Genomic DNA, 27,505 nt, shown 5'->3' on the forward strand with positions numbered 1-27,505 from the left:
TTACATAGAGATAGAAGGAGAGGTACCAAGAGATAGAGGTCTTCCATCTGCTAGTTTACTCCCTGATTGGCCACAGCGGCTGGAGCTGCACCGATCCGATGCCAGGAGCTTCCTCTGGGTCTCCTACATGGGTGCAGGGGCCCAAGGCCTTGGACTATCTTATGCTGCCTTTTTCCAGGCCGTAGCAGAGAGCTGGATCGGAAGTGGAGCAGCTGGGACTTGAAGGAGCGCCCATATGGGATGCCAGCACGGCAGGCAGCGGCTTTACCCGCTAAGCCACAGTGCTGGCCCCTAGAGCATTGTTTAATACAATCTACTTCCAAAAGAAAAAAAATGGAAAATGCATATTATAAAAAAACTATGCACAGATTTCAAAACTATTTTAGCACAGAAATGAACATACCTCCTGTTTCCATTTTTTTCCACACATTTTTTAATATCCTTGTTCAGCTTAGAGGTACTACACGAGTTCTCAATGGATCTCATGGATAAAATCATTGGGATGCCTTCTATCCTGTGCCCATGTCCCCCCGTTCCAGTCCCAGAATGCTGACACTTGAAATCGTGTGTTGGTTCATCTCCGGCGTAAAAGCTGAGCTGTCCTGGTCCCCAGCCTCGCCACTCCCACCCTCCATTTGCCTTGCCCAGCTTTTCTCACACCATAGGGGAAAAGAGAGAGCCTTGGTTCCGTTGCTTGGAAGAAGGGAACCTGAAAACAGAAAAAGTCATGGTAGCAGCAGTTCAGCTAAACCAAGGCTCAGTTCACGTCCCCTCCGTGTCCAGCAGTGCGCCTGGCTTTCCCAACTCCAGGAGAGCTAGGAGTGCAGACGGCCAAGGAATCACATGGCCACTGAGTGATGCTAAGACACGAGTGGCTGCTGAATGAGTGCTGTCACCAGTGTGTTACACCACAGCGGGGCGAACAAAGGTGTGCTGCAGGGTCCTTAGCCTTCAGGTTGAGTTCTCTCTTGAGTATTTGCGGCGGTTTTTACACAGAATTACAGGTATATGAATAGGCATGCCCTGTTGAGGTGTTTACTTACCTTATGGATATTTTCTTAACAATATCAGAACGAGTGAATGGAGATTTTTGAAAAGGATTCCAGCCCTTGGCCTTAGCAGGACTGAACGTGCTAACTACTGAAGTGCTAAAAAGCATGGGTTCTGAAAGAGGGCTAGCAGGATTTCCCTGCCATCCTGGACCCAGCCTTGAGGTGGTAGGAACACATATAAACCTGTGGGTATTGGGGGTTTTATAGAGAACTTGATTGCTTTTTCTCGTGGTAAACCCGTGTAACACAAAGGGTGCTGTTAACCATTTGAAGTGTGCCTGGCAGCAGCTTTCAGTATTTGCACACTGCTGGGCACACATCACCCCCATCCAACTCCAGAACATTTTCACCTTCCCGAGCTGCAACTCTGCTTGTGAAAGACAAACTGCTCATGGCTGTCTTTCCCCTTGGTGCCTGGTAACCGTGGGTCTCCTTTCCCCTAGACATGGAGTCCCAGGGAGTGTCTTTTTTAATGTCGGGCTTATTTCACTGTAGGGAGTTTGATTTGGTGCACACCTTTCTAATAGGCTGCTCTCCGGGAGGGTCGTGACCCACAACGTTACCCATCTTTGAGGAAGTGCCCCGTGTTCCATGGTGTTGCCTTCACTTCCCATTGCTGTGCTAACGAAAGGGCTCCTACACAAAACGTTGAGTTTCTTAAAAATTCTAGGTTTTTTTTTTTTTTTTTTTGCTGTTGTGGCTGGTGCTCGTCTTATTTTGGGCATCCCTGAATGTTGGAGCCACACTTAGCGCCCCGAGTTGTCCTCAGAAGGCTCGGGTGGGACAGGAGTGGTGTGGCTCTGCGACCCCACCCCCGGCAGCACCTTGGGGGCGGGGGGCGGGCCTGTCCTGGGATCCAGCTGGAGTCCCTAGGACGCCCCCTACAGGGAGGAAGCGAGAATGGCGTGTGTGGACCGACACACGATTATGTAAATATCAGTTACTATTGGCATAGTGAATTTCCCAGCTCCCAGGCATTGTCTCCACGTCTTTGGAATCGCTCCTCTCAGGGTTGCTGAGGATGGTTCGTGCCACCGCGAGGGCCGCGCCGCGCCGCCCGCTGGACTGGCAGAGGTGGAAACGTTGCGCGGGAGCGGGCTGGTGGCTTTTTGTTCGCGCGTCCCCCTTTACCTATGCCTGAGCCTGGATCCGCCGTGCCGCGTGATGGCGCGGAGTCGCGTAGCACAGCGGGCTCGAGCAGCGGGAGTCCAGGGCCCAGCCATCCAGGACCAGATCCAGGCGGCGGCGTGTGTCAGGATGACAGAGGGCCACCCCCGGAGCCACGTGTGGCCGAGCCCCGGCTCTGCCATGTGTTCCGCCAGCTGCAAAGTGCTCGCCCTAACGCAGCTCGTCCCGCGCGACCGGCGCCTGCGCTTGCTTTTCCGAACCTACACGCTGCTGTCTCAGGAGCCCATGGAAGAGGGAGCCGGGCTGCATCTCCTCCTTGCACGTCCTGTGTTCTTTTAAGCCCAACTGAAAGAAAGGAACGACAGAGAGGGAGAGAGGGAGAGAGAGAGAGAGAGAGAGAGAGGATGGTGGGGGCGGGGGAAAGGTTGCCATCCAGTGGAGGAAGGAGTAACTCCCAGCTTCATTCAGGAAAAAACGCAGGCTGAAATCTGCTTAACTCTTTTCACTTGGCGGGGGCTTTTTATCTCCAGACGGGGCTGGGTTTTCTCCCTTTCTTTTTTCTTCCCCCGTGGCAGCCGGAGCCCGATGGGTGCAGTGTGCCTTTAAGGAAAGAGGTGCCTCACCAAACTTCGCTGTAGTTGTATGTCGACGGCTCCGGGAGGGAAGGAAAGTGTTAATTTCTTATTTGTACACTTTTTTTCCCCCGACTTCCTTCCTATTCACTTCATTAAATCTAGAGGCAGTTCAGCATGGGAGCCGTCTGTATGTTGAATTAGGGCTCCTACTCTTGCGCAACACGTCACCAGTCGGAAACTGGGGGTTTGCTTCTGTGACTTATTTCATTATTGTGCTGGTAAAAGGTTTGGAAGGGAAATCTTGCTGGGGGTAGTACTTTAGCCTTGTGTAGCAAGTTGTGTGTGTGTGTGTGCCCCCCTTCCCCCACCCCCCTCCACCGCTGAGTTGAGGCAGTTGAGCTAGTTTTAAAAATAATAGTAATTTTTTTAAAAAACAAAAAAGACCAGTTTAAAATCTCCACGAATAATTGTACTTTCATGCAGGAGAGATCTTCCTCTACTCTCAAGTGCGAAAAGCATTGGGAGATATTTGGTGGAGTTGATTTCCTTTACAAAAAAAAAAAAAAAAAAAAAGACAAAAAAAGGGGCCCTTGGAAATCACAGAACCTTAAGCACTGCCTCTGAGATGCGTTTGGGGTCTTTTCTTTGGGGGGAGGGGAAGATGTTTTGTAGCTCTCTGCATTCCTGCATAAAACCTTAATTTAAGGGGAGTAATGGTCAGGACTTGATGTGTTTCCTTGGCATTCCAGAACCTAAATTTAATAAGAATCTGCACGTATGAAGCGATTGTCATAAAAATTGTTCCCTAGTTTTTTGTGTTTGCAATTCAGTTTGTTTTCGCTTCTTAGCGACTCACAGATTTAGAGATTTAAAAACTCCACATACCACAAGCTTAAAGCTTTGTGTTCCTATTTTCCAAATCTGGAGGGGTGAGAGCAGAAATATTGTCTCCACGAGGCCCCCCTCTTCATTTATCCCCCTGGAAAGAAAAACAATGAAAATTTTACAGTGTGAAACTGAAAGTGAAGTGTCCCAGTTGTTCGGATTTTCTTTAAAGAGAAGAAGAACATATGGTATTAAAATACCTGAACCTGAGAGCCTGCACGTTGCTTTCACTGACATGCACTTAATGGGGTAAAAAAAAAAATTGTCTTCTATTTAAAAAATCAGATTAGACTGCTCCAGGATTATGCTGCTTGTTTTCCCAAAAAAAAAAAGGCACTAAAATAAGGTGTAAGATACCCCCCCAAACCCCAACATACCTTGTTTCAGTTTTTAAAAATGAATTTGAATATTAATTTGTTTTCCTACTGGCTTAATTGTTAAAGTGAGAGCAAGCAGCAGCCACCTGAGCTAAAATCTCTAATTCTGCTGCCTGGAATAATAAGGGGGGGAAAATATGATAAGTAGTTGTCAATATTAAAACAGGCTGAAGGAGGAAGGCTTCGGGCCTTGTAGTAGGTAGAATGAAACAGCAGATTTGAGTATCCACAATCCTTTCAGTATTAAATTTTCAGTAAAATAAAATTACTTGTATATGAAAACATAGCCTTTCCCAGCTCTCTTTTTTTTCCTGATCAGCTGATGAAGAGACTAGCAGCTCGCTGCTTTGCTGGCTTGTTAATTTTATCCCCACTAACTGTGATTTCCGATAGCCGGCCTGCTGATAGTGGTAAGGTAAATATCCTTTTTCGTTGCCGTCTTGAAGATTCAGTAGAACTGCAGCCCAGGCATGTGTAGGTGTGTAACACATCCGAAGCCGGTGTTCTCCGGGTTTCTGTGTGCAGTTGGATGCTGGAGGACAGCAGTACCATTAACTGTTGACAAGCCTGCATGCTGTATTTATTATTAGCATGTTCAGCCTCCAAGATATGCGGGACAATTTCCTTGTCTTCATTTTCGCTTAGCTGCAGTGTGTTTAGCTGGATAGTGGGTGTCCTGCTTTTTAAGCAAATGAATATTAATGCAATAATGTGGAGCTCTTTTTCTTTTTTTCTCTTTTTTTTTTTTTTTTTCCCTTTTTCCTCCTAACTCATCAGATCTGAACACTGTAGGATCGTGATGGAAATTGTCTTCATTATTAAGGCCTAGGCTCAGAGCGTCCCTTAGGATTCTGTCTGTGTGCATGTTGCTTCTGTGGATTGGCACGTTGGAGGATGCATAGAAATCCTGTTGTGTGTGGTTTTTTTTAAAATCCCATTGGTATTTTTAACATGCCAGGTTGTTTTGTGTTCTCTAGCAGGTTTTTCTTCACCAGACCTTTCTTTTTCAGGAGGCATTGTGTATAAGTGAAAGAAATTATGTCTGAGCTGTAATCACTTTTTATATTGATTGTTATACTCACATGATCATAAATATTAGCCATGTTTGGTGCTGTACAGAAATGAAGGTAATTGCTTTATGATTAGAGCTCTTTGAGCTACGAGAAAGGATTGACTAGCATTTACATACTGGACGAACAAATAACAACATCAGTTATTTTGTGGGAGAAAGCAATCTCAAAATGTAATTTAAAGACCTTTTATTTTTTTTTTAAAGAAAATTTCTTCTCCATGATCAAATTCTCCTTTATCTGTTTTTTTGTTTTCTTTTCTTTTGCAATCTCCCCACCCACCCCCCTTTATTTTTCTTCTTAAGTTTTGAGTCCTATCAGGAAAAAAAAAAAAAAGTTGAAACTTCTGGGTCTGTCACATGGATCTTTGAGCCCTTTCTGAGCAGGTTTCTTTTCTACCTGGTTGTTTTTTATAGCTATTTTATTATCTCTCTGCATTAGTGCTGCTGGCTCTGGTTTAAAGCAAGCGTTTGCAGGTAATTGGAAAAAAGTGTTTGTTTTGTGTGTGTGTGTGTGTGTGTGTGTGTTCTTTATCGGATGATTTAAGTGCGTTTACCAAGGAATGTGCCTTTGTACCTCCCAGTTTCCCTGTTTAGCAATTGCTACGGTAGAACAAAATCTGGATGGGATTTTGATTTATGTCGTTCATCATGAATGCATTGATATAAAACCTCAACGAAGAGGAGGTCAGAGCTTGTTGGATTGTGTGGCTGTATTCCTAGGGAGATGTTTTCCTTACCCACCCCTCATTTTTTGTTTACCTTTTGCTCCCTTGTAGTAAGGAGACAATTAGATTCTTTTTCCTCCCATCGAGCTCAGATTGCATTTGGATCCAGTTATCTTCAGACACCTCCATGTACAGATCTTTTAATGTTTGTCGTGTTCTTCTTCACCATGGTTGTTCTGGGCCCTCAGCCTGTATTGCTCATGAAACACACTTGGTTTAAAGATGCATTTATCATCAATATGGTAGCCTTCCTTTTTCCTTCTGCCTTCACTGATTACTGTTAACTTTGATTTTTTTTGTTGTTTATTCCATTTTAATTATTCAAAACTGTGTGTACATATATATATATTTTCTTGGTTATTTTCTTACCTTGAATTTTCTCCTTTGTCTCCGATTAACAGGCCATTGAAGACGGCAATTTGGAAGAAATGGAAGAGGAAGTGCGGCTTAAAAAGCGAAAAAGACGAAGAAACGTGGATAAAGATCCCGCAAAAGAAGATGTGGAAAAAGCTAAGAAGAGAAGAGGCCGCCCTCCGGCTGAGAAGCTCTCCCCAAATCCCCCCAAACTGACGAAGCAGATGAACGCGATCATCGATACTGTGATAAACTACAAAGACAGGTGAGTGCTGGCTTCCCTCCCTGGCGCCGCTGGCCCTGAGTCTGTGCAGGCTGCTCCCTGAAGAGCAGGGTGTGCGGGGGAGCTTGACAGTGGGGTCTCAAGGTTGGATTGATCTCTTCCTGTGCAAATGTCTGAGCAGCCTCATGCCTTGTTCAAGGTGGCCTCGTTGTCTCTCTTGCCCGTTGTTTGCCCATTTTTTTGCCCGTGCATTCTGTATTGAAGATCACTGGAGGTAAGTTTAGATAACACGATGTGGTTTCGAAAGTCTAAGCCGGAGAAGGGCTCTGAAGTTACATCATTGACATGAGCAGCGGGGTGGGGGTGGTAGAGCGGAGTTATTTTTTGGCTTAAATTTTTAGAAAAAAAGAATCCCGATATATCTGTATATGGTACATACTTTATGTCAAGGTTGCTTTTACAAACAAACAGATGCTTCCTCGGAAGTGCTGTTCCGTCTTTCCTTCCAACGCCTGAATTTCTGAACGCTGCTCTGCGTCGTCCCCTTCTTCCTGATAGTGTTAAATGGCCCATGTGGCATTTCAGCGAACGGACATCTCTCCCGTGGAACTCTGGGATGTGAACCTGAGGAGGCTGGGCTGGACACTCCCCCACCCAGGCCTCGTGCTATTTAAGCAATGAGTAATTATGGGAAAACCAAAACGAAGCCTTCAGCGTGCCAGTCAGCCCTGTACAGAGGATGAACGAGTTGGGCCGCGTTTCGCTTGGTTGCCTTTGTTTAATTGATTTGGTTCTGCTTGAGGACCGGGGATGCTGTCCCCTCTGTGATTGTAGTTGGGTGAGGGGCAGGAGACAGATTGGATGTGTGAAGTTCTGAGAATGGCAGGGTGCTACTCTGTTTCAACATTGAGTCCTGCTGCTCGCATGTATACCTGCAAAACTCAAACCTAAGCCAGGTGTGTTAGGCACTTGCATTTGGTGTGTGTATTCTATCAGGAAGGACAAGGTTGCTAGAAAGGTTAAGGAGTGTAAAAAGCCAGAGACTTGCTACCAAGGGGTTTTGTCTGTCGTTAAGCCTTTCTTGTCTGTAAGGAGTTTTCAGAAGTGCAGAGAGGGGAGTATGAGGAGTTGTTTGTGAATGGGGCCGAATTTCTTGCCCTGCTCTACCTACCTGGTCTCTTAGATTCCATGCCTGTTATTTGTCTGGTTGTCCTTCTTCCCAAAAAGAAAAGTACATCCCTTTAAGGATTCTGAGTTGGGCACCAAGGGCAGCCCCGTCACCCTGGATCTGGACCAGCTGTTCGTTGACTTAGGGGAGTCGACAGCAATCCAGGAAGGAAAAGTTGACCACAGGCCCGTTCCTTGCCCAGAGCGAACACGAAACTTCCTTGTGTAAACCAAGACTCGGTGACTTAGTCCAGTTTCTGTTCACTCGGTCAAGTTTCAGCTCCACTGCTGGATTTGCCGTAGACACAATGCTCGGGTCGTTAGGTTTGGTTTTATTGGCCCCTGGTGGAAAGCAAAATGTGACTACATAGAGAGGAACCCTTTGCCCCTACCTCTGGCTCCTTGGCCTGGGTCTCAGGAGAGGGGAACATCTGTGTCTCTGGCCAGATGTGTCTGGAAGATTTACAGGCAGCGTGTGCATCGCTGGCTGACGGAGTCTGGGGCTGTTGGAACACTGAGAAGGGGCTGCGATGTCCCCAGGGGTTTTAACAGCTGGGCCTGGAATTCCAGTGTCACGGCCACCTCTTTCTTCAATGACCGGTGGCAGGGGTGGGGGAGACCACATACTGTTGATAGATTAATTTATGTTGGTTTTTTGGGGGGAAAAAATAGCAAATACTTTTACGGAAAAAGATTTTGTACTGGGAGTTTCTCCCTACCTCTTGGCTTTTTGAAAACCTAAAAATGTGGCGAGGCTTGGCTGAACTTCGCCCAGGGCACCAAGGGTGGGTGTGAAGAAGTGGCCGCCTGCGTCTAGGGCATCACAGTCTGGGAAGCCGCCAGGCCCCTGTCACTCAGTGTCCCTCTCTGCCATTTATCATCGCCCTGTTCACATCTGGCCCACTTGACTCATTGATATTTCCCACCGGCTCCGTGGCCTCTGGAGTTCCTGCTGCATGAAGCTAGATCCTTTTGCTAATAACCATCCCACACCAGGAACACCAGGAGGCTGCATCCCTGGAACCCCAGTGAGGCACAGTCCAGTGGCTGCAACCGCCCTCCTCCGACACCTGGGCGCTTTCAGCCTCCCTAAGCCTCAGTGTCCCCATTGCAGAGCGGAATCACTGTGGCACCCACTCCTAGAGCCATGTGAGTCACCGACGAGTTAGTATCACTTTGAGCAGCCTCATTATTAATAATCAGCCTCTCAGCCTATTTATAGCTCATCAGGTGGGTGAGTGGACCTCTGGGCACAATGAAGAAAGTGTCCTTGATGATCCTGGTTTCCATGGTTTTGTTCCCAGAAAATGCAACTTCCCTGGGACTGATGATTGAGCGAGTCTTTCTTTGTACCGTAGGAAAAGAGATTTAAATATTCCAGCTCACAGAGAGGGAGTACTCATTTCTCTCTTACCTGGCTTTATTGATGTCTCACCTTTATCTACTTTTCCATAAAAAAGCCCACTGTCTCAGTTGCCACGTTGGGGTACGTGGTGGAGAGCATGTATGAAATGTCCCAGCCCTGCGTATCTCACGGTATCGCACGTTGGCAATCCTCTAGAAGAAGCGCGTGCTCTATTTCTATTTTGTATGTCTCCTCCCGAACTTGGTACTCAAGTGGGAGGCACTCAAATTAGGAGGGCCTTAATTAGACGCAGCGGCATATTTTTGGTTTTAGAAAATGGTCCCGGGAAGTGTGCATCTCTCTGCGTTGAAGTATTTGCACCATTAAAGTCAGTTACTAAAAATGTAACTCAAGCTACCTGGGGGAGAAAGACCACCTGTACTAAGCTCCTTCCTGTTTCTTCAGTCAAATGTTAGGGCTCTGCCAGTCGTGTGGATTCGCAGCACATTAAATAAGAGCTGCCATCTATATTTAACTGATACATAAGAAGAATTAATTAGCCCTCGTGAGACAGTTGTTGAGAAGTTCTTGCTTGATTCTGGGACAGATGTGTCTTGATATTTTTATAAAGAATAAGATAATTTAAGCATTTATTTATTCTTTTTGTTAATTTCAGTGCCAGGCTTTGGTTTTTTTATTTTTATTTATTTATTTATTTATTTTGCCTTATATATTTTGTTGTGGTTGTTTTTATTTGACAGGTAGAGACAGCAAGAGAGAAACACAGACACAGAGAGCTCTTGCATCCACTGGTTTACTCCCCAAAGGCCCACACCAACCAGGGCTGGCCGGGAGCCCTGAGCCCTACATGTAGTGCAGGTCTCCTATGCGAGAGCCCCCCCTGCCAAGCACCTGAGCCCCCACCTGCCTCCCTAGGTGCACTTCAGCAGGAAGCTGGAATCAGAAGCAGAGCTAGGATTGGAACCTAGGTGTGTCCCAACCACTGCACCAAACCCTGCTGCCCTGTTTCATAAGTTTTTTAATTATTTGAGACACACAGAGCGAGCAAACTCCCAGTTGCTGGTTCTGTCACCCAAATGCCTGCAACAGCTAGGGCTGGGCTGCGGCAGGAGCCACGAGCTAGGAACACTATCCAGGTCCCCTCCACGGGTAGCAGAAACCACATGACTAGAACCATCACCTGCCACTTGCCAGGGTGTGCATCAGCAGCAAACTGCAGTCGAGAGCCAGAGCAGGCACTCCGCCTCGGGACACCGGTATCTCAAGCGCTAAGCTAAACAAACAGTTGCTTCTGCAGGCCTTGTGTTTTGAAAAGGAGGGTGTGGTAAACACGATGCCGCTAAGGGGCGAGGGATTCTGCGCGATTCTTAAGCATAAGAAGCTTCGGCAGTGGTTGCTGTCAGAGGTAGATTGGGTCTGCTGCTCCTGCTTCCCCTTTTGTCAAGTAGAAAATGAAGTTTCCAAGTGGTACCGAAAGGCTTTGTTTTCTGCTTATTTGGAAAGCTTTGAAAAATCATTCTCAGGGCAGGTGCTGGGCACAGCAGCTTAAGATGCTTGGTGTGAGCCCCAGTTCGTCTGCTTCAGGTAAGGCTTCCTGCTAATGCACATCTGGGGAGGCAGCTGATAGTGGCGTAACTCCCTGGGTCCCTGCTGCCAGCCACTTGGGAGAAACAGACTGAGTTGCAGGCTCCTGGCTTCAGCCTGCCCTGGCCCTGGCTGTTGCAGGCATTTGGAGAGTGAACCTGCAGGTCGAAGATCTCCCTGCACTCCCCACCCCCATTTTCCTGCCTTTCAAATAAAATGACAATGCATTTTAAACACGTATTCCCAATTTATAGACTAGTTAAGATTAGTTCTTTTGGAAAGGGATTCCTCCTGAATTGTGTTGGTGCCCTTTAAATCTGACCCTGGAATTGATGTAGAATAATACGACTTTGAAAAGGAGGGTCTAGTAGAGCTATTCCAAATCTGTAGACGTAGCGTACAGGTACTTGGATGAGGAGAACATTCCGGGGCAGTCTTGAAGCTGGGAGGGACTGTTGGCTGTGCCTGTTCCGATGGCCACAACCCAGATGTTTCTGCCTGCGTCACCCTGACAGGTGGGCACGCAGCGTCCCGTGTATGCGGCAGTGTCAGCTCACTGCCAAAGGGCGCAGTTCGTGACACTGAAGAGCAGGTCTGAACAAGCTGTCCTTAGCTCTCTGACTTCTAGTTGTTCTCGTTGAAGCTGCAGAGAGTAAATGTGTTTCATTCTGAGAAATGCTCTGTAAGATGGTTAGAAGCAAGCCCCAGGCACCTGAGGACCTCCTTCTTCAGGTTGAAGCGCCTTGCTTTGCTCTGCCTAGAGTTTGCCGCCACCTTGGCCACTCCACTTTCATGGTGTCTCATTTCAAACCTGTCCCTCAGGTCCCCCAAGGTGTCTGCTGATGCTGACTGGGCAGGGTGGTTCGCTTCCTGACTGTGGACACCAACGTTCTGTTAGTGGAACTCATGGGTGTCTTCAATTTTTCCATCAACCTTGACCCAGAGTGAACTCCTATTGCATGTGTGGCTTACTGAAACCACCTGCTGTCCCCCCCTCCCCGCCCCCAAACCCAGCCAGCTCCTGCGTCAGATGAGTGGAGCCAAAGTGACCCTCATGTTAAGCATTAATGGCGTTCAACACAGGCCTACCCGTTTTATTCTTACTCCCATGCAGTCTTGTCTTAACTGCTTTTTGTCCCATCCTTTAGGCCTTTTGACAACAACTTTCAAGTTTTATTCCTCTTTGAAAAATTACATTGACATGTCTTCCTGGGTTGATGTCAACTGAAGATAGGACATAAAAACTACGGCCTCAGAACTTCCAAAGGACAAAAGGCAGGTCTCTGTGACATGTCCCTGAAAACCACTGCGGATTGATGGGAACATGCTAACCGCTATCTCCTAATGTTGATTGACCGTCATTGAACTCACAGGGCCGTGCTGTCATGTCACCCACATTTGTCTATCCTTTGTCAAGGTTATCAAGGGAGGCTCAGACCCGGACCCACCACGTTGCTAGCCTCTCCCATCTATCAACCCAGAAACCCTGCCGCAGAAGTGAAATGAGTTAGCTTGCCCTGGTGCTTTCTAAGAGACTTCCTGCTGGTGCCTAATGATGTTATTTATCTTTTCTAAATAGCCCCATGGCATGGGAATAATTTTTTTCCACGTTTTTACTCGGGGTCAACGTCAAGCATAGCAGTCAGGTTGCCTTTCTCATTTTGAAATGGGGACATTTGGTTATCTCGTCTTCTGATTCCCACGTCTGTTCTCTGTGATTTCCTAAGCGTTATTAGCAGAAGCAATCTACACGGCCTTTGAGGATGTAATTAGTTTGCAACTGGACACTTGAACTCATTTGAAGTGGCTTGATAGGCTGTCTGCTATCAGGAGCTTTTGTTCGGCGTTTATCGTACCTTGCTTTTCCGGTCTTGGCCGTGTTCTTGCCGCCGAACGATCTGAAGACAGAATGTGAGTTGTGTGTCACCCCCTCCGCTTTCCCTGTGGACTGTTTGAAAACACAGGGCTGGCCCGAGCCTTCCATGAGGACTTAGCCTGGCCGCCTGCAGTCTGCAGAGGGCTTGGACACCAGGCCCGACTCTGGTGCTGGGTGTAAGGCAAGGGGGACGCGGGGCAGAGGCCCCGCCTGGGCAGTGTGATGCAGGGGACGTGGCTCTGGCGCACGGGAGGGTGGCAGGGATGGCAGCCATGGCTGCTGTGTGCCGCCTGCCTCCAGACACGCTTCAGGCCCTGCTCTGTTCCCCAAGCCGGGCACATGCTCTGGCCTCGGTTTGTAATGCATCCCGATGGTGTGTCCAGCAACCTGGAGGAACCGCAGCCTTCAGTTCTCATCGCCTTGTGGGCACTGAGCCGTTCATCCTGGAAACGTTTCCAGCACCATTTTGCTGGAAAACTGCAGGAGCTGGCCGCCAAGCTGGCGGCCTCACGGGTTAACTGGATGGGCAGCTTGCTTATTGAGGAAGTCCGGGAAGTGGCATCGTGGGACCCCCAGGTGGAGGCTTCAGTGATGCTATCTGGTGTTAATGGCTACTTGGAGGGAAAGAAAAACCTGTGTCATGATTTACCTAGGAAAATAGAGCCCAGATTTTGTCTCCTGATCGCACCTTTCTAAGGATGCCATTCCACCTGAGGGTACTTCATCCCTGGACGGGCTGGAAAGAGATGCACAGCATTTCTTGTGCTTTGAGTAAGGCTGGGCTCCTGTTCTTGGAGGCCCGCATGCTCTCAGCCCATTCTCCAGAAAGGCTGGTCTCTTCCTGGGAAAGGCTGCCTTGTTCTGAGGCTTTCTCTCCTCCGTGCCCCACCTGAGCCGTGCTGTGGGAGGGGACTCTCTGTCCTGAGGGTGATCCTCGCAAGCCTGCGTCCCTCCTGGTGCACTCTCTTCCCACACCCACCTCTGCGGCCGCGGCGCGTCTGTCGGAGCACACCCAACGTCATTTGCTCATTCTTTTCTGCTGTTTGGGTGTATGTCGGTTTGTTTGCTTCTCCCAAGACAATCAGATTACTGGCCTGCACGCGTTCCTTAGCAGAACCACGTGACATCTTTCTGCTGAGATCGCCTCTGTTTGGAACCTGGCCTCTCCGTCCGTATGGGGCTATGGAGCCCTGCCTGTCTGTCTCTGTTATTTACCGCTCGGCTCCACGTCTCTCCCGCTCCGTCATCACACGTTCTGAGGTGACCCGATTCATCTTGGCGGCCCTGTTGTATGACTCAACACTGGTCACCCGAGGTCCCAGATGTGAATCAGGGACAGTGTCCCCGGTCCTGGGCCTCGCTGCTGACACACACTCAGATGCAAAGTGCCTTCAACCCAGTCCTTAGCCCTGCCTCCTCACACGCTGTCTTCATTAAGCCCTTGCACTGCTGGCCTGGCTCAGGACAGCTGCCGGTTGTGTGTGTGTGTGTGTGTGTGTGTGTGAAGCCTGCAGTCTGGTTGCTTTCCTGCATTCTTTCTGAGGCGAGGATCTGATCTTGATCTTGATCTCCTGTGATGCATGAACTTCCCGTAGCTTCCCGTCGCCTCCTAGCTTCTACTCAGACTTTGCAGCCTAGGAAAGAGTCTCCCACAGAAAGAACCCAGCAGCCCCCCCCCCCCCCCCCCCGTATTTCCCTGCTCTTCTACACGAGACACGCATTCCTCCTGATTCCATAGGAGAGTGGACTTGAGAAAGTTCATGGACAATGGAATGAAAAGGTCAGTTTATTTTGCTGAAAAAAAAATGTTTGTGAAATCCATTTACAGCTTTTTATTTTTTTTTTTAATTTACTTATTTATTTGAAAGGTAGAGTTACAGAGAGGGAGAGAGACATCTTCCATCCCCTGGTCCATTCCCCACATGGCTGCAACCGCTAGGGCTGGGCCCAGCTGAAGCCAGGAGTCTAGAACTCCTTCTGGGTCCCCCATGTAGGTAGGCAGGGGCCCGAGCACTCAAGCCATGTTCCGCTGCTCTCCCAGCACGTTAGCCGGGAGCTGGATGGGAGACGGAGCAGGTAGGGCTCAGTCTGGCAGTTGTCTGGGATGCCGACATTGCATGCATCAGCTTAACCTGCTGCGGGACAGCAGCCATCGGTGCACGGATTTATGAAACTTTATTTATGTATCTGTAAAGCCTAGACCAAGAGTTCTTCCATCTGCTGATTCATTCCCTAGTGACCCATAATAGCTGGGGTTGAGCCAGGCCAAAGCTGGGAGCCAGATCTCAATCCAGGTCTTCCACATGGGTGCCAGGGGCCCAGTCACTGGAGTCATCACTGCTCTCCCCCGGAGCCTGCGTTAGCAGGAGAAAGCCACGCGTGGTGGATGGTAATACCCAATTTTCCATGAACTTTTTGAACTGCCATTGTATTTCAGATGCAGCATTGCCCTTTCGCCCATCCACTGCACGGTTAGTGCCTCCTGCCCTAAGACAGCATGGGGAGTCTGCTCTGAGCAGGGGGGTTTGCTTGTAAGTGGCTGGGAATGGACTGTATGCTGCAGAGTGCTGTCTTCCCCCGGAGAAAGAAGTGGAGGGGATGCAGGGTCAGCCTGGCAGCTGCTCCCCTGGGAGCACCCGCATGTGCATGTGCACAGGTGCACACACACACACATACAGGGACACACACGTCGCAGTCTCCAAAGTCCTCCACTGGAGAGGCTTCCCTGGAGGCACAGAGAGCTCAGGTGGTGGTGCATTTTCATTTCCAGCTGAAGGTCATTGAAAGCACTGATGTATGCACACAGAATAGAGTTCTGGGAAGCAGGGCAGACTTCTCTGCTGTCTTGAGAGGTTTGCGACACCCTCCGTGCGCCGACGGCCCCCTACCCCACCCCCTCCACCCCAGCTCTCCAAGGTAAGTTCTATCCCCTTCTGCAAACGAAGGCCTCACTCGGGAGTCGTGTGCTCGGTCGGCCCTAGTGGCTGGTGGCTGCCTGTTCGCCACCACCTCTGGAAGAATGGATGGGACATGCGTGGAGGGAATGGGACCTTGGTGCAGAGGCACTGACATGTTCGCTAAAAGCAGCATTTTAGGAGCAGCTCCATTTTTGGAGCACTGTTTTTCAGAACGAGGCTGCAAACCCTGCCTCATCTTTGCGGTGTGGCAGATGGGTGAGGAGACCGAGGCTTGGAGAGAAGGAAATGAACTCCCCTAGGTTATTCAGCCTGAGGAGAAGGAACCAGGCTGGGATGAGGACCCAGGTCTTCTGACGCTAGTGTTCTTTCTACTCTACCGCAGGTGTAACGCGGAGAAGGTGCCCAGTAATTCTGAGTTGGAAATAGAAGGAAACAGGTCAGGATCTGTCTTGTGTTCCCATGTCTCTAAACGCAGGTATCCCTCGGTCCGCGAAACAGCCCGATTCATAGACTCGCCCTTTGGAGGCCCGATAACCCCTAGCTGGAGTGGACCCCACAGGCTCAGATATTCTTGGACACCTGTCATGGCTTTTGAAGCCGTCTGTGCTATATTTGAAGCTGGCGAAGGTGTCGGGAGCCACCTGGAATCCTGCAGCCCCGGAGATGGGGCCGCCCCTCCCTTCCAGTGTGGGTTCTGGTGTGTGGCCCCTCTGCGTACTCTGCTGCATTGGCTTAGAAGCTTGGTGCCCAGTGCCTGTGGTGACTTGCTCTCCAGCAGGACCTAAAGTCGCGTGCACGGTCATGCTGGGTCCGCGTCCTCCAGCCGACCGCGGCATGCAGGGGTCAGTTGCCGAGTCGCCTCCTGTTTGTGCACGGGGTTAGGTTTCAGGGTGTGACTGTGGGGCCTCCCGGTTGTGTATGGTCCTACGTGTCCTAAGCCAGTCTGTTGAACTTTTGTGTGCTGTGGCTTCCATGGGGTGGAGAACAGACTGCTTCTAGCCATTGCATGGGAGACATGGATGTAGCTGATGGTTATAACAGGGTCAGGGGGTATTACTGACATCCTGAAAATATTATTTCTTTCCTCCTGCCAGACTGCTTTTCCCTTTTAAGAATATATACACCACTTGGTCATCTGTATTTCGATTTGGTCAGCGGACCCAGTTGTGTTCCCAGCAGTTGAAGAGCTAGCCTAGGGCCAGAGTGACACAGAGCTGAGGCTGCGTCCTGTATTGGAGACTGACTACCGGTCACCACCAGCAGTATTCTGCTTTATGAAAGGGGTTAAATGCAGGGGGTGTTTTGTACCTGCCCAGGTCTGTGTGGAGCGGAAACTGTTGGGCAAGACTATTGATTTTTGATAGTCCTTACTGCTGCGTGGTAAACAGTGAGTAATCCCTGAAACCAGACACACAGGCCGGAGTGTCTGCTGAGAAGCGTCCAGACTCGCATTCCGTCGTTGCCGCTGTGAGGAAGGACTCGAGTCCGGATTTGAACTGGGAGATGAAAAGCACGAACCCTGACTTTACATCTCTGGGCCTTTGCACCCCGGATACCTAGAGAGGAGGCCTGGCGGTCTCGGTGGTGTGATGTGGGCTGAGCTCCGCCCCGCCCTGCCTCCAGCTGGCCACGTGACCATGGAAAGAGGGATTAATAACTTTAAAGGATATTGCAAGCCCCCAGTGTCACGCCTGTGCTTTCTGAGGGGAGATGATAGGACTGTCTGTGGCGAGGACCCAGCTAAATCCATTTTCACTAAGGACACGTTTCAGCTGTCATTGCCAGAGGCGTAGCGAGGAGCTCAGTGTTTTGCTCCCTCGGGGCTCTTTGGAGTCTGGGCCGCCCCCTTACTGTCCCGTATGCTTGCTTTCCCCATAAGCCTCAGCCGGTGCCATGGGGCTGGCAGGCTGTATGATGATGGAGTCTTCCTTTCAGATTCATTTTCGTTTTGAACCCCATCTGTACATGTCCACAAGCACTGAGCATTTTCTGTGTGTCCATCTGTGCATAGTATTGCACATGGAGAACGTGTACGCAATGGGGTGCCTTCACGTTGGCAAGCATCATCCATGCAAATCATGCAAGTACCTGGCACGAATTGGGTGCCCGTTTGGGGTGGGGTCAGGAGGAACTTCCAGACCAGGATCCGAGGAGAGGAGGGTGCCATGAGCAAGGCGTCCATGCCCTGTGGCATGGCTGGGCAGCATTGGGAGTTCAGGAAGGAGAGCTCCCTTTGAGTGTGGCTAAGGGGTCAGGCCCCCAGGGGCATGGGAGGCTGGAGAAGCCGCAGCACAGACCCCGGAGGCCCTCGACCCCGACTTGAAGTTTGGGGTTAGCCTCTTTGGACTGGGGTCTTGAAGGCCGACTCTCATCACTTGCAGTGACTGTTAGTGTCCGTGTAATGAGGAGACAGACAAGTTCTGCACAAGCAGGTGCTAGGGCCAGCCTGTGATGTCCATCTTGCAGGGGTTGGGGGAGGGCAGGCAGTGCCCCGCAGCCCATGGGGGCTCTGCAGAGGAAAAAAAGCAAGCCCCAGGCACCTGGTCCGAATCTTGTCCAGAGACCGTGGCTTGATGGATCGAAGGCGGCCTCACTCAGGGAGCAGCTGTTAGGGGGCGGGAGGGCACATCATTAAAATAGGTGTGTGACAGTGGGTAGGAAGAGCAGGGATCAATATCCCGATGTGTGATTGGCAAGATATGGGGCAGCCTGGATGGGAGAGGGGAGGAGGTGGAGGACTTGGCTGGGTAACTGTTGGATGTCTGCCCTGAGTGAAGTGCATGGTGGTGCCATCTACAGAGATGCAGAGGACAAACTGGTAGGTGTTGGGGCTCAGCCCCCGCATGCTCGCGTATGGTGACCCAGCCGCACACGTTGCAGCACAGACACGTAAATTCTCTCCTCCACGGCCATTCCCCGCCCTTGATGTTGTAGTGAACTCATTAGTCTTGTGCACCCCTCAGGGCCAGCCAGCGTGCTCTTTCAGACAAAGTGTAACGTTAGCATCCTTGGCACCAGATACTACGCATTTCTTTCAGCAGGGGAGGGAGGCAGTCACAGCGGCTCTCAAACCCAAGCACCTTTGCGTGTGTTGTGTGGCTCAACTTGGGTTTAGAGAGCGGTCCTGTGAAAGGAGTGTGACTGAGTGGATCCATTGCGAGGAGATGCTGGTGACAGGTGCAGTATCCGCCTTGGTTCCTGCTCTTGTCAGAGCCTGTGGAGCCTGCATAGGGTTGACACTGAGCTGGTGGAATGGCCGCCTTGAGAGGTCCTGGCCCTGGGCACCTCCTAGAACAATGCCTTGCGGAGCGTGGTGTTCTGCTGCAGCCCGTTCTCGGAGACCCCAGTTTGGTTAGAGATGCTGGGACGTCCTACTGTAAGGAAAGCTGTTGAACATGCTGTTTCCAACACTGTCCTGACCAACCATGCCCCTTTTCAGAGAACACCTAGTAACCCATGAGGTGGGTATTCTGTGGAGCACACTTTGGGAAAGGCTGAAGTGCGTGTGGTCCCCAGAGAGTAGGCTCAGGGAAATGTGGACGCCAGTGCTTTATTTTGTCCTCGTTACAAATATTGATACTTTCAGTGTTTACTGGAACAGGCTGCCTGGATTCCTGGCGACGTGACACTTACTGATGGGGCCGAGCCAGTTGTACCCACATGCAGCAGGTGCACAGCCCACACATGAACTTCGCCCGTCTGCTCTCTGAGACGCAGAAGGCTTGCCCTAGCTTCCAGCATCAGCCTGGCGTGGAGCCACCATCCCCGGGGTCTCTCCCTGTGATACTGCAGTGACCCACCCCCCCACCCCTGCCCCAAGGGAAGAAAGGAGTCCCAGCTGGGTGGTTTTTTTTTTTTTTTTTTTTTTGTAACTAGAGATTTATTTCTATTTGAAAGTTAGAGATCTTCCATCCACCAGTTCACTCTCCAAATGGCTGCAGTGTGAGGGCTGGGCCAGGCCAGGAGCTTCATACAGGTCTCCCAGGAGGGTGGCAAGGGCCCAAGCACTTGAGCCCCGTTCCTCTGCTTTTCCCTGACCCCTAGCAGGGAGCTGGGTTGGAAGTGGAGCAGCCGGAACCTGCACTTGTGCCTATATGGGATGCTGGTATTGCAGGTGGCAGTTTTACCTGTTACGCTACAGTGCGCAGCCCCACAAAATGGACTTTCCTACCCTGCTGATAAACCGTTTTCAGAACTGCCCTAGATCAAACATGGATTGCTCTGGAGATGGCAGTTAGCTGGATATATGAATGGGAAACGTCCTTTCCCGTATGATCACATCTCGTGCATGTTCGTTAAGTTTGCCAAAGCAGCACCACCTCTGGGCTGCTCCACGCCACCCAGGTAAGCCAGCAGTGTTCAAGACTTGGGCACAGATGGAAACTTAAGCGGGCTCGGCTGAATTATGACCAAGCTTAAGCGTATTCACCGTGATGCAAGGGAGGCGCAGAGCAGGCTCTAAGGACAGAATGTTCTGTGGAAGGGAAGCTCAGGCCCTTAATTTTGAAAGGAGGGCATTCTTTTGGCGAAAGCTGATGGATTGGCTGGCCTGGGAAGCAGCACACAGACAGATGGACAGCGAGTTCAGAAAGGTACAGTGAGAAAGCACACAAGATGTTTCTGGGTCCATACTTGTGAAAGTCAGGCGATATGGGGGTAACTGTCCAAAGCCTGTGCTCAGACAGCTCGCCTGGAAGCCACACTCTCAGGGCCTGCTGCGAAGACCCTGGGGTTTGTAGCAATAAACGCATTGAAGCCGTTCTGAGGAAGTGCATGGGACCGTTCCACGGTAGATTCCGTGGCTGCAATGTCACACACAATTTTGGGGTAATTAACTATATGGGAGAATTAAAAGGTGCCAATTAGGGAAACAGTGTTTAGGGTGATATAAACAGGTGGATATAGGATCTGTAGACATTTCTCCGGGAAAAATTAGATTTTTGACAGATAGCATATTTTCAGTGAAAGTAGCCCAGTAAGTGTGTGTTGCAAGCTGTTTTTATTTATGAGTGATTTTAAATTACATTCGATTATAAATCTTCATTCTGTTGAACAAGAGAACATTGTTATTGATGTCTAGTAATGCTTGGGTGTAGGTCCTCTGCATTTTCTATCCCTCTCTGAAAACCTGGCTGAGGCTGTACTGTACTTAAACTTCCTTATCCTGTTGGTTTTCACATTTAATGTCCTAAGTTCCGTTTTTGTCTTTCTTTATCCGCATGTAGTTTCAGACCCTGGCTTTGCATCACCTGTCCTATCCCGAGTTGTGAAGCCTTTTCAGTCAGCTTGTGGTGCACACCGTTCAAGGGTCACGTTTGAGGCTGGAGCACCAGATGGAAGCATGTCACGGAGCGCGGTTGTGTTTAGGACTCTGGGGAAGCCCTGGGTGCTTTCCGTGTTTTCTTACTGTGGAAACTCAGGGCCGTGGCTGCAGCCCTTCATGACAGCTGGCCGTCCCTCTGTGCTGGGCCAGTGCTGCTCTCCTGCTTCCGGGGGCTAGGAGATCACATATCCGAGCTGGATGTGAGCGTGGAGTGCAGGTGCCGGTGATAACTCTCCCAGGATTGCCTCAAGGTTCTGGGGGCCTGTGGGTAAAGGGGCCTGCCACTATGGGTGCGCCCATTTCTCTGTAGTATGTTGAACTGCACAGGAACCTGACCTTGAAAAGGCAGAGTTTGCTTTCCCCTGCTGCCGTGGGACCCTGTTTGTGCTGTTTCCTTCCAAATGATTACCTCTGGTTCCATGAGGGTCTTAAGAACTTCACTGTCAAATCCTTCCAACCTCAAGTAACGCATCGTTTTCTCACAGAGGCAAAATAGTTACAGTTTACCTTCGTTAATGAACAAAGCACCTTTGCTTATCATTTTTTTTAGAAATATATATTAGGAATGAAAGTGAAAAGAAAAAGAAAAAAACCTTACACAGTATCAATCTTCTTGATTTAGAGTTATGTGAAAAGCAGAAAGCTACAGAAAGATAATTTCCCTCTGGTTCACTCCTCAGATGCCCACAAGAGTTGAGGGCCTGGGCCAGAAAACCAAGAGCCTAAAATTCATAGGAGTGGCCGGAACCCTAACACTTGGGCCATCCTCTAGCAGAGCTGGGACTCAGTACCAGCCAGTGCGATGTAGAATGCAGCAGCTTAACCCACTGTGCCACAGCACCTGCCCCTTATGCCCAGTTTTAAAGGGGTGTTGCTTAGCTGATATTATGGCCTGCGTCATGCCCCCAACTATACCTACAATGTAATAAAACATAATGTTATTTAAAATGTATACTGCATGCAGTCACCATTATAGAGCCAAAGGAAGATGGTATGTGGAGGTGATAGGAAAAAAGTTGGTTCCCAATGGATGGAATCCCCTTCGTGTGTGTATGTATGTGAGTCAGGCATGCAAGGTTTACAAGCAGCATTTGAAATCTTGATACCCAGGACTTTGCTACCACACAGGCTGTGCCATCATGGCCATGCCACAGAGAGGTAAGGTGCTTGCCCACCTGCACCTGGGGACTCCAAGTCCAGTGTGTGCCTTTAACTTTCTGCGGTCGGTTCCACACCTTCCCGGCCCTGTGTCTTATCAGAGGCATGCTTCTTAGTTTGAGATCATTGCACAGGTGGCCTGCAACCTTGGAGGGTGGGGTAACATTTTGGGCATGGGAAATGGTGCACTTTGAAGTAGTGCTTTATACTGAGCACTGGGAGTGTGTACAGTGACATCATGGAAAGTACCATGGAGTAGGATAAGCCTTTCAACAGAAGCAGATCACCTTTTACAAACATTTGTACAATTACTCCATTGTTCTGCACTTGAAAAAAGAATCCAAAAAGGTATATTTAAAAAGCTGCTTCTCAGCTCAGGTTTGAGAAAGAAATACTAGACATTCCAAACTCTAGCAGGCTTCTTCACTTCTGTTCTGTTTCATGCCTGTAATAAAATCCAAGTTCCTACTGCAGTACCATAGCAAACTGTCCACAGTGCTTGCTTGCTGTAGGGTAATGCCAACACCTCCATCCTCAGCTGGCCAGTGCTCAGAGGGGAAGGCATGTGACTGCAGGCTGCTTATGTGTGGGGAAGACAGACAAGGAAGTTCTAAGCAGTGACACACTCGCAGTAAGTGTAAGTGATATTTAAGAGATTTCCCTGCTTTCATGGAGAATGGATTCTTGATTCCGGATGGATCCTAAAGTATTTGAAGAGCGAGCGAGCATCAAGAATCCTGGAGACCTGTGTTGGGATTGGCCACGGTACTTGGGTACACTTCGGAGAGAGGCTAGTCAGTCGCACAGAGTGGGCTAGCAGAGAGCGAGTACATAACCTTGCAGACTTGGAAACACAGACTGTGGTGGGCGAGTGACGATGGAGGCAGGGTAGTCCCAATAAGGCCTTCGTAGATGGCCTTCAGGTCCTCCTGTTGTCCACATCCTCTCTTGGTGGAAGGGGTGGGGAGGACTATGGCACGCAGTGAGGCTTTACCCTGGAAACGGAACCCTTGTGTTCATTTCACAGCATTGGCCCTGGGGTCAGAACACGTAGCGCACTCGTTTATGAGCACAAACAACTACAGGGTCTAGGATGTCTAAGGCCTGACTGAGGACAGAGACGGGGCTGGTTTAGGTGTAGGTCTTTTGCCCCTCTGAGAAAGAGCTGGATGGCGAAGACCACTTCTTTCTTACTGCAGCAGTAGCAACAGTTGAAACAAGGAGTATGGCTGTGACAGGTGCACAAAGCAAGAAGGTGCTTTGTGATCTGTCAATAGAAAAATGACACCATCTGTTGGCAGTGTAGCAAATGACAGGGTGAAAATGTCATGGGGGGTGGTCAGGGGTTACCTACGTGATGACAGAGAGGGACGACTCCTGGGTTGATACTAGGTCATAAAGTGCTACATATAAAAAGAGAACCATTGTTATCCATAATGTCGTCTTTCCTGCCTTCCAAACAGGTAAAATGGTGGATTACACATCAGTCTCAGAATTGTAGAAAAAGCAGAGTGGCAATCAGGACCCTGGGGTGAAGGAGACCATAAATACAATAGTCTCTGTCACAGGCTCCTCCATAGTGCAACTGAGGGAAGTACAAATGCATTTCTCCACTCAGGGAGGGGGTGGAGGTGGTGGGGAGGGAACACCTTGGTTCTTGCCACAGTCATCTAAAAATCCAATTCCCTAGTAAACTGCAGCCACTGCCGTCGTCCTTGTAAACCTTTTGTGTTCAGTCCCGATTTTAGTATTCATGAGGCCCCTATATGCATTAAAAAATAAAACAAAACAGTGACCCAGTACCGCAGAAAAATGCACCCCTCCCTTTGACAGAGGATTTTCGGTTAATTTATGCAGGCCCCTTTGCACTTCAGCATTTTCCCCACTGGTTGCTAGGCAACCGTTTGAGTTACTGCGCATGCCTTTTTTATGATAACTGTCATTATGATTATTTTTTAATTACACAACTGGGACTGTGGATTAAAACAGCATATTGTCACTCGCGCTCTGCCGCTGCTTTCTCGCGTTCGCACACACACTCTCCTGGAATCACCATCTGAAATTTACAGGGCAGAGATTTATGATCCTTTTGTGATGTTTTCTGGCTTCACAAAAGGAAGCGGAGAGGGGAGAAAGATTTTTGTGAATGGCGACGAAAGCGCACCTCGCAAGCTGTTCTTGATCTGGGTGGGCCAAGTCAGACATTAGGCTCTTGGACCTGAATGATGCCTATCGTTTTTTTTCCCTGCAGCCAGTCGCACGTCCAGTGACTGACAGTGATGTGAAAACCTTGCACGGCTTGGCTGCGTGTTTTTCCAAATGATAAAGTGTGCAGTGCTGGTTGGTTCCCCCCACCCCATCCTCCCACGACCCCGGGGAGGGCTCAGCACGCGTCTTAGGAGCAGGAGGCAGCCACACTTGCTGAGCTTCGTCTTGCCCAGTTAGGCAGCGAGGAGGAGCTCCCCGGGCAAACAATGATAACGACACGGGTGGCACACGGGGGAAGGGAGTCAGTCCCCAGGTGCACACGCAGCCTTTTCCTCCACGTTTCCACAGGGGGTTCTTACACAGTATCTCACGCTGGGTTCTAAACATAAAGTGAATATGGAGATGTTTTTCTTTACCAAAAAAAAAAAAAATGGAAGTTTGGCTCCAATAGATTATTCTAAATATTTCTGTCCAGTTGAGGAGTTGGATTTGCTCTGGAAGAACACCCCATGGTGCACTTCCCACATGGAGTATGTGTGGGATGAAAGTGGGACTGCATTTGTGTCGTGGTTTTGAGGCTGGTCCAAGGGGCGTGAAGCTCCAGGGAGGCCGCGAGGTGCTCCTTGCCTTGACCTAGGACGCAGTGCGCGTTGTTGACGTTTTGTGGTGTGCAGCGACTCTGTCCTCAGTGGCACCTGACCTGCCTTGTCTCTGTCTGTTTCACCCATCCTACAGTTCAGGGCGGCAGCTCAGCGAAGTCTTCATTCAGTTACCTTCCAGGAAAGAATTACCAGAATACTATGAACTGATTAGGAAGCCAGTGGATTTCAAAAAAATAAAGGTAGGCATTGTGCTGACCCACGTTACTGTGTAAGTAAATCGAGGAGCCAGGGTGAGAACTGTACCTCGGGCGCCCACTCAGGGCACGCCTTGCCACCAGGAGGCGCCGGCCTAGTGCCTTTCCCTGCAAGGACCCTCCGATTTCACTGAGACTACTCAGTTCCCATCGTGGGGTCTCTGGGCAGGTGCCCCCGGGGTTGAGTGTTCTCACCCTCCTGGCAGGGCCCTAAGAGCTCTGGAGCCCAAGGGAAAATCAGGCTTTGTGCAGCCACCGCTGACTGTTGGATCCACCGTTTCCTTCAGGAGAGAATCCGCAACCACAAGTACCGGAGCCTGGGCGACCTGGAGAAGGATGTCATGCTCCTCTGCCACAACGCTCAGACGTTCAACCTGGAGGGCTCTCAGGTCAGCAACAGCTCGCGCTGGGCCTGGGGTTCGTTCGTGGCGTCTACAAGTAACATGCTAGTGTCTGTGAGACCTGAGTATGTCTGAATTATCTTTGTGCCACGGCCGTGCCAGCTCCTACTCACACTTCCCTTCAAGGCGTGGCCCCTGACCAAGGGAGGAATTCAAGTCAGTCATGTAGCGTGAGACTGAGAGGCTGGTAGTACTGCTTCTGCTTTTTCTGAAGCTGGGTATTGGATTGTATTCTCCTGACTGTAAACTACTGATTGAATAAAAACAGAAAAGTTCATAGCTGCCTCTAATTGCTCTGTAAAAAGGCCTTTTCCTCAGCTGAATTGTGATGCTTTACTTCCTCCCTCCATCGTCAGCAAATCTCCGAGTACAAATTAACCAAGGGGCAGACACTTTGACTTCAAGGATACCTCAGTTACCTGTTCCTCTTTTTGGCCTAACGCTCTCATATTCATGGAGATGAAGGAGCAAGACAGCAGGTCACCATGTCTGCCAGTCAACACGCTGTCAGATGGCCATTAAATCCGTTAAGCCTCTTTCCTCCCTATCAGTTCCAGGCGTCGCATTAGTGAGCCTAGGAATGCTCAGGACATGCCTTGACCAGACTGTGCGCTTACAGGTTAACAGTAGAGCTGCCTGAGCCCAAAACCATAGAGTTCAAGAAGTAGGGAGCGAGGAGGAGACGCAACCCAGAAAGGCTTGTGAGTGACAACGGACTTTAGTGCCTGGATAGATTTGGATTCTTTTTGTCAGTGTTGCACTAGGAATTATGAAATTCACTCAGTCTCTGTCCCACACCTGAAGTGGACTGATAGTTTCTTGGCTGGTTTCCCTCTGGATACCGGTGTGGCTTATTCCAGCCCATGCTGTATACCGTGGGCATGTCCAGGCCCCCGAGCACTCTGGAGTGCTTCCTAAGGTCTCCTTCGACTGGGCCCATCAACACCTGTTTCCCCAGAAGCACGGAACTTAGAAACAGGGTGAGTCTGTGTGCCTTTCACATCTGTACCAGATGGTAACGTCTCTGACGCAGTCCCTGACACCTCCCTGTTTTCTCCTTTCCTCTCTCATGTCTCGGCCCTGATGGGATTCAACCTGAGTCCAGTATCCCTGGTCCTTTGTCTTCCTCATGCTTAGTCCCAAATCAATCATATAGGCAGCAGATAGAAGGATCCCCATTGCTTTTTTGAGTGTGTGATCATTACCCAAAAGGAGTATATTCCTTGGATAAAGGACTTCAAAAAGCACTTTTTAACATTGCGGAAAAAAGATGCAGCATAAACTTTGTTGCCTGAGCCATCTTATGCACAGATGGCTAGAACTTGTCCACCTTGCAAAACTCAAAGTCTGCCTGGGAAAACTCTCCCCACCCAGCCCCTGGCTACCATGTTTCTATGAATGGGACCTCACGTTCTACAGAACTTTGTCTTTTAGTGGGGGGCTTGTCATCCCTCAAGTTCCATCTTTTTGATCTATCGGAAGGATTGCTGTGTTGCTCTTAGTTTTGAGGAAACAAACCCATTTTTGAACTTCCTGTCTCTTCACCTACATAGGCTATGCTCAGGTATGTACATACCCCAAGGATTGACAAATGAGTACTGCCTAGTACCCATCAACTCAGTAACAGAGAGCAGCTCTCATTTTGCTAAAGTATTTATGTCTTAAAGAAGGTTGCTTTACATAGTACGACTACAATATTTGATGGAATGTCGCTCCCCCATTTGCCGAGGAACGACACAGGACCCTGCTCTGTTCTTTTGTCTGCTTGGCCCTTCCCGGGTTGGCTGCCGACCCCTCCACCTCCGTGGAGGGGCGGCACCCCCTGCCACTTTCCCCGCTTCCGCGGAGGAGCGGCACACACCACCAGCCGGCTCTCTCGGGGGCTGCTCAGATGTTCCTTCAGATGTTCCTGGTGCACGTTGTCTCTCTCCTCCTTTATAGTCCTCTCCACCAATCCCAACTCTGCTACCCAGACGCTGAGCACACTGCTCTCTTCCAATCAGGAGCAGGATCAGCTCCTGCAGCTTATCAGTCAAATTGGTGAGAGGCAGCTGTGTAGAAGTTTACTCCTCCCCAGCGCCGTATTGTGGGAGAGCAGATGCATAGAATAAGTCTTAATTCCAGTAACTTAGTCTAGTCTCAGTTGCTCCCCACAATGGAACAACGGTGGTTTTTTTGTTTTTGAGAAGCACAGCAAATTCCCTGGCCAGGCCAGAAATGCAGTCCAGGTCCATTACCTGAGTGGCAGGAAACCCAA

General features: G+C 49.6%; 1 protein-coding gene and 1 long non-coding RNA gene across 19 annotated transcripts in view; one reads left to right on the forward strand and one right to left on the reverse strand.

Annotated features, from left to right (window-relative positions):
• Positions 1-27,505, forward strand: part of SMARCA2 (SWI/SNF related BAF chromatin remodeling complex subunit ATPase 2) — a 202,724-nt gene that overhangs the window by 169,828 nt on the left and 5,391 nt on the right. For 9 of the 17 annotated variants that reach the window (XM_070051411.2, XM_070051409.2, XM_070051401.2 and 6 more), the window contains 4 exons: positions 6,216-6,433; positions 15,685-15,738; positions 24,727-24,832; positions 25,135-25,236. In XM_070051411.2, the coding sequence (XP_069907512.2) occupies positions 6,216-6,433; positions 15,685-15,738; positions 24,727-24,832; positions 25,135-25,236 (480 nt within the window). Of the gene's footprint in view, positions 1-1,948; positions 2,127-2,464; positions 3,041-4,336; positions 4,433-5,503; positions 5,564-6,215; positions 6,434-15,684; positions 15,739-24,726; positions 24,833-25,134; positions 25,237-27,505 lie in introns of those variants that run through there. The other 8 variants (XM_070051429.2, XM_089316486.1, XM_089316483.1 and 5 more) reach the window with 8 other exon arrangements.
• LOC127491140 (uncharacterized) overlaps positions 20,283-27,505 on the reverse strand; it is a 104,156-nt gene continuing 96,933 nt past the window's right edge. The window contains exon 5 of one of the 2 annotated variants that reach the window (XR_016223420.1): positions 20,283-22,778. This is a non-coding gene — a long non-coding RNA (uncharacterized LOC127491140). Of the gene's footprint in view, positions 23,051-27,505 lie in introns of both variants that reach the window. The other variant, XR_016223419.1, reaches the window with a different exon arrangement.

The sequence above is a fragment of the Oryctolagus cuniculus genome, chromosome 1 (assembly GCF_051225735.1).
Source record: "Oryctolagus cuniculus isolate XC-2025 breed Fujian yellow rabbit chromosome 1, ASM5122573v1, whole genome shotgun sequence".
NCBI lineage: Eukaryota > Metazoa > Chordata > Mammalia > Lagomorpha > Leporidae > Oryctolagus > Oryctolagus cuniculus.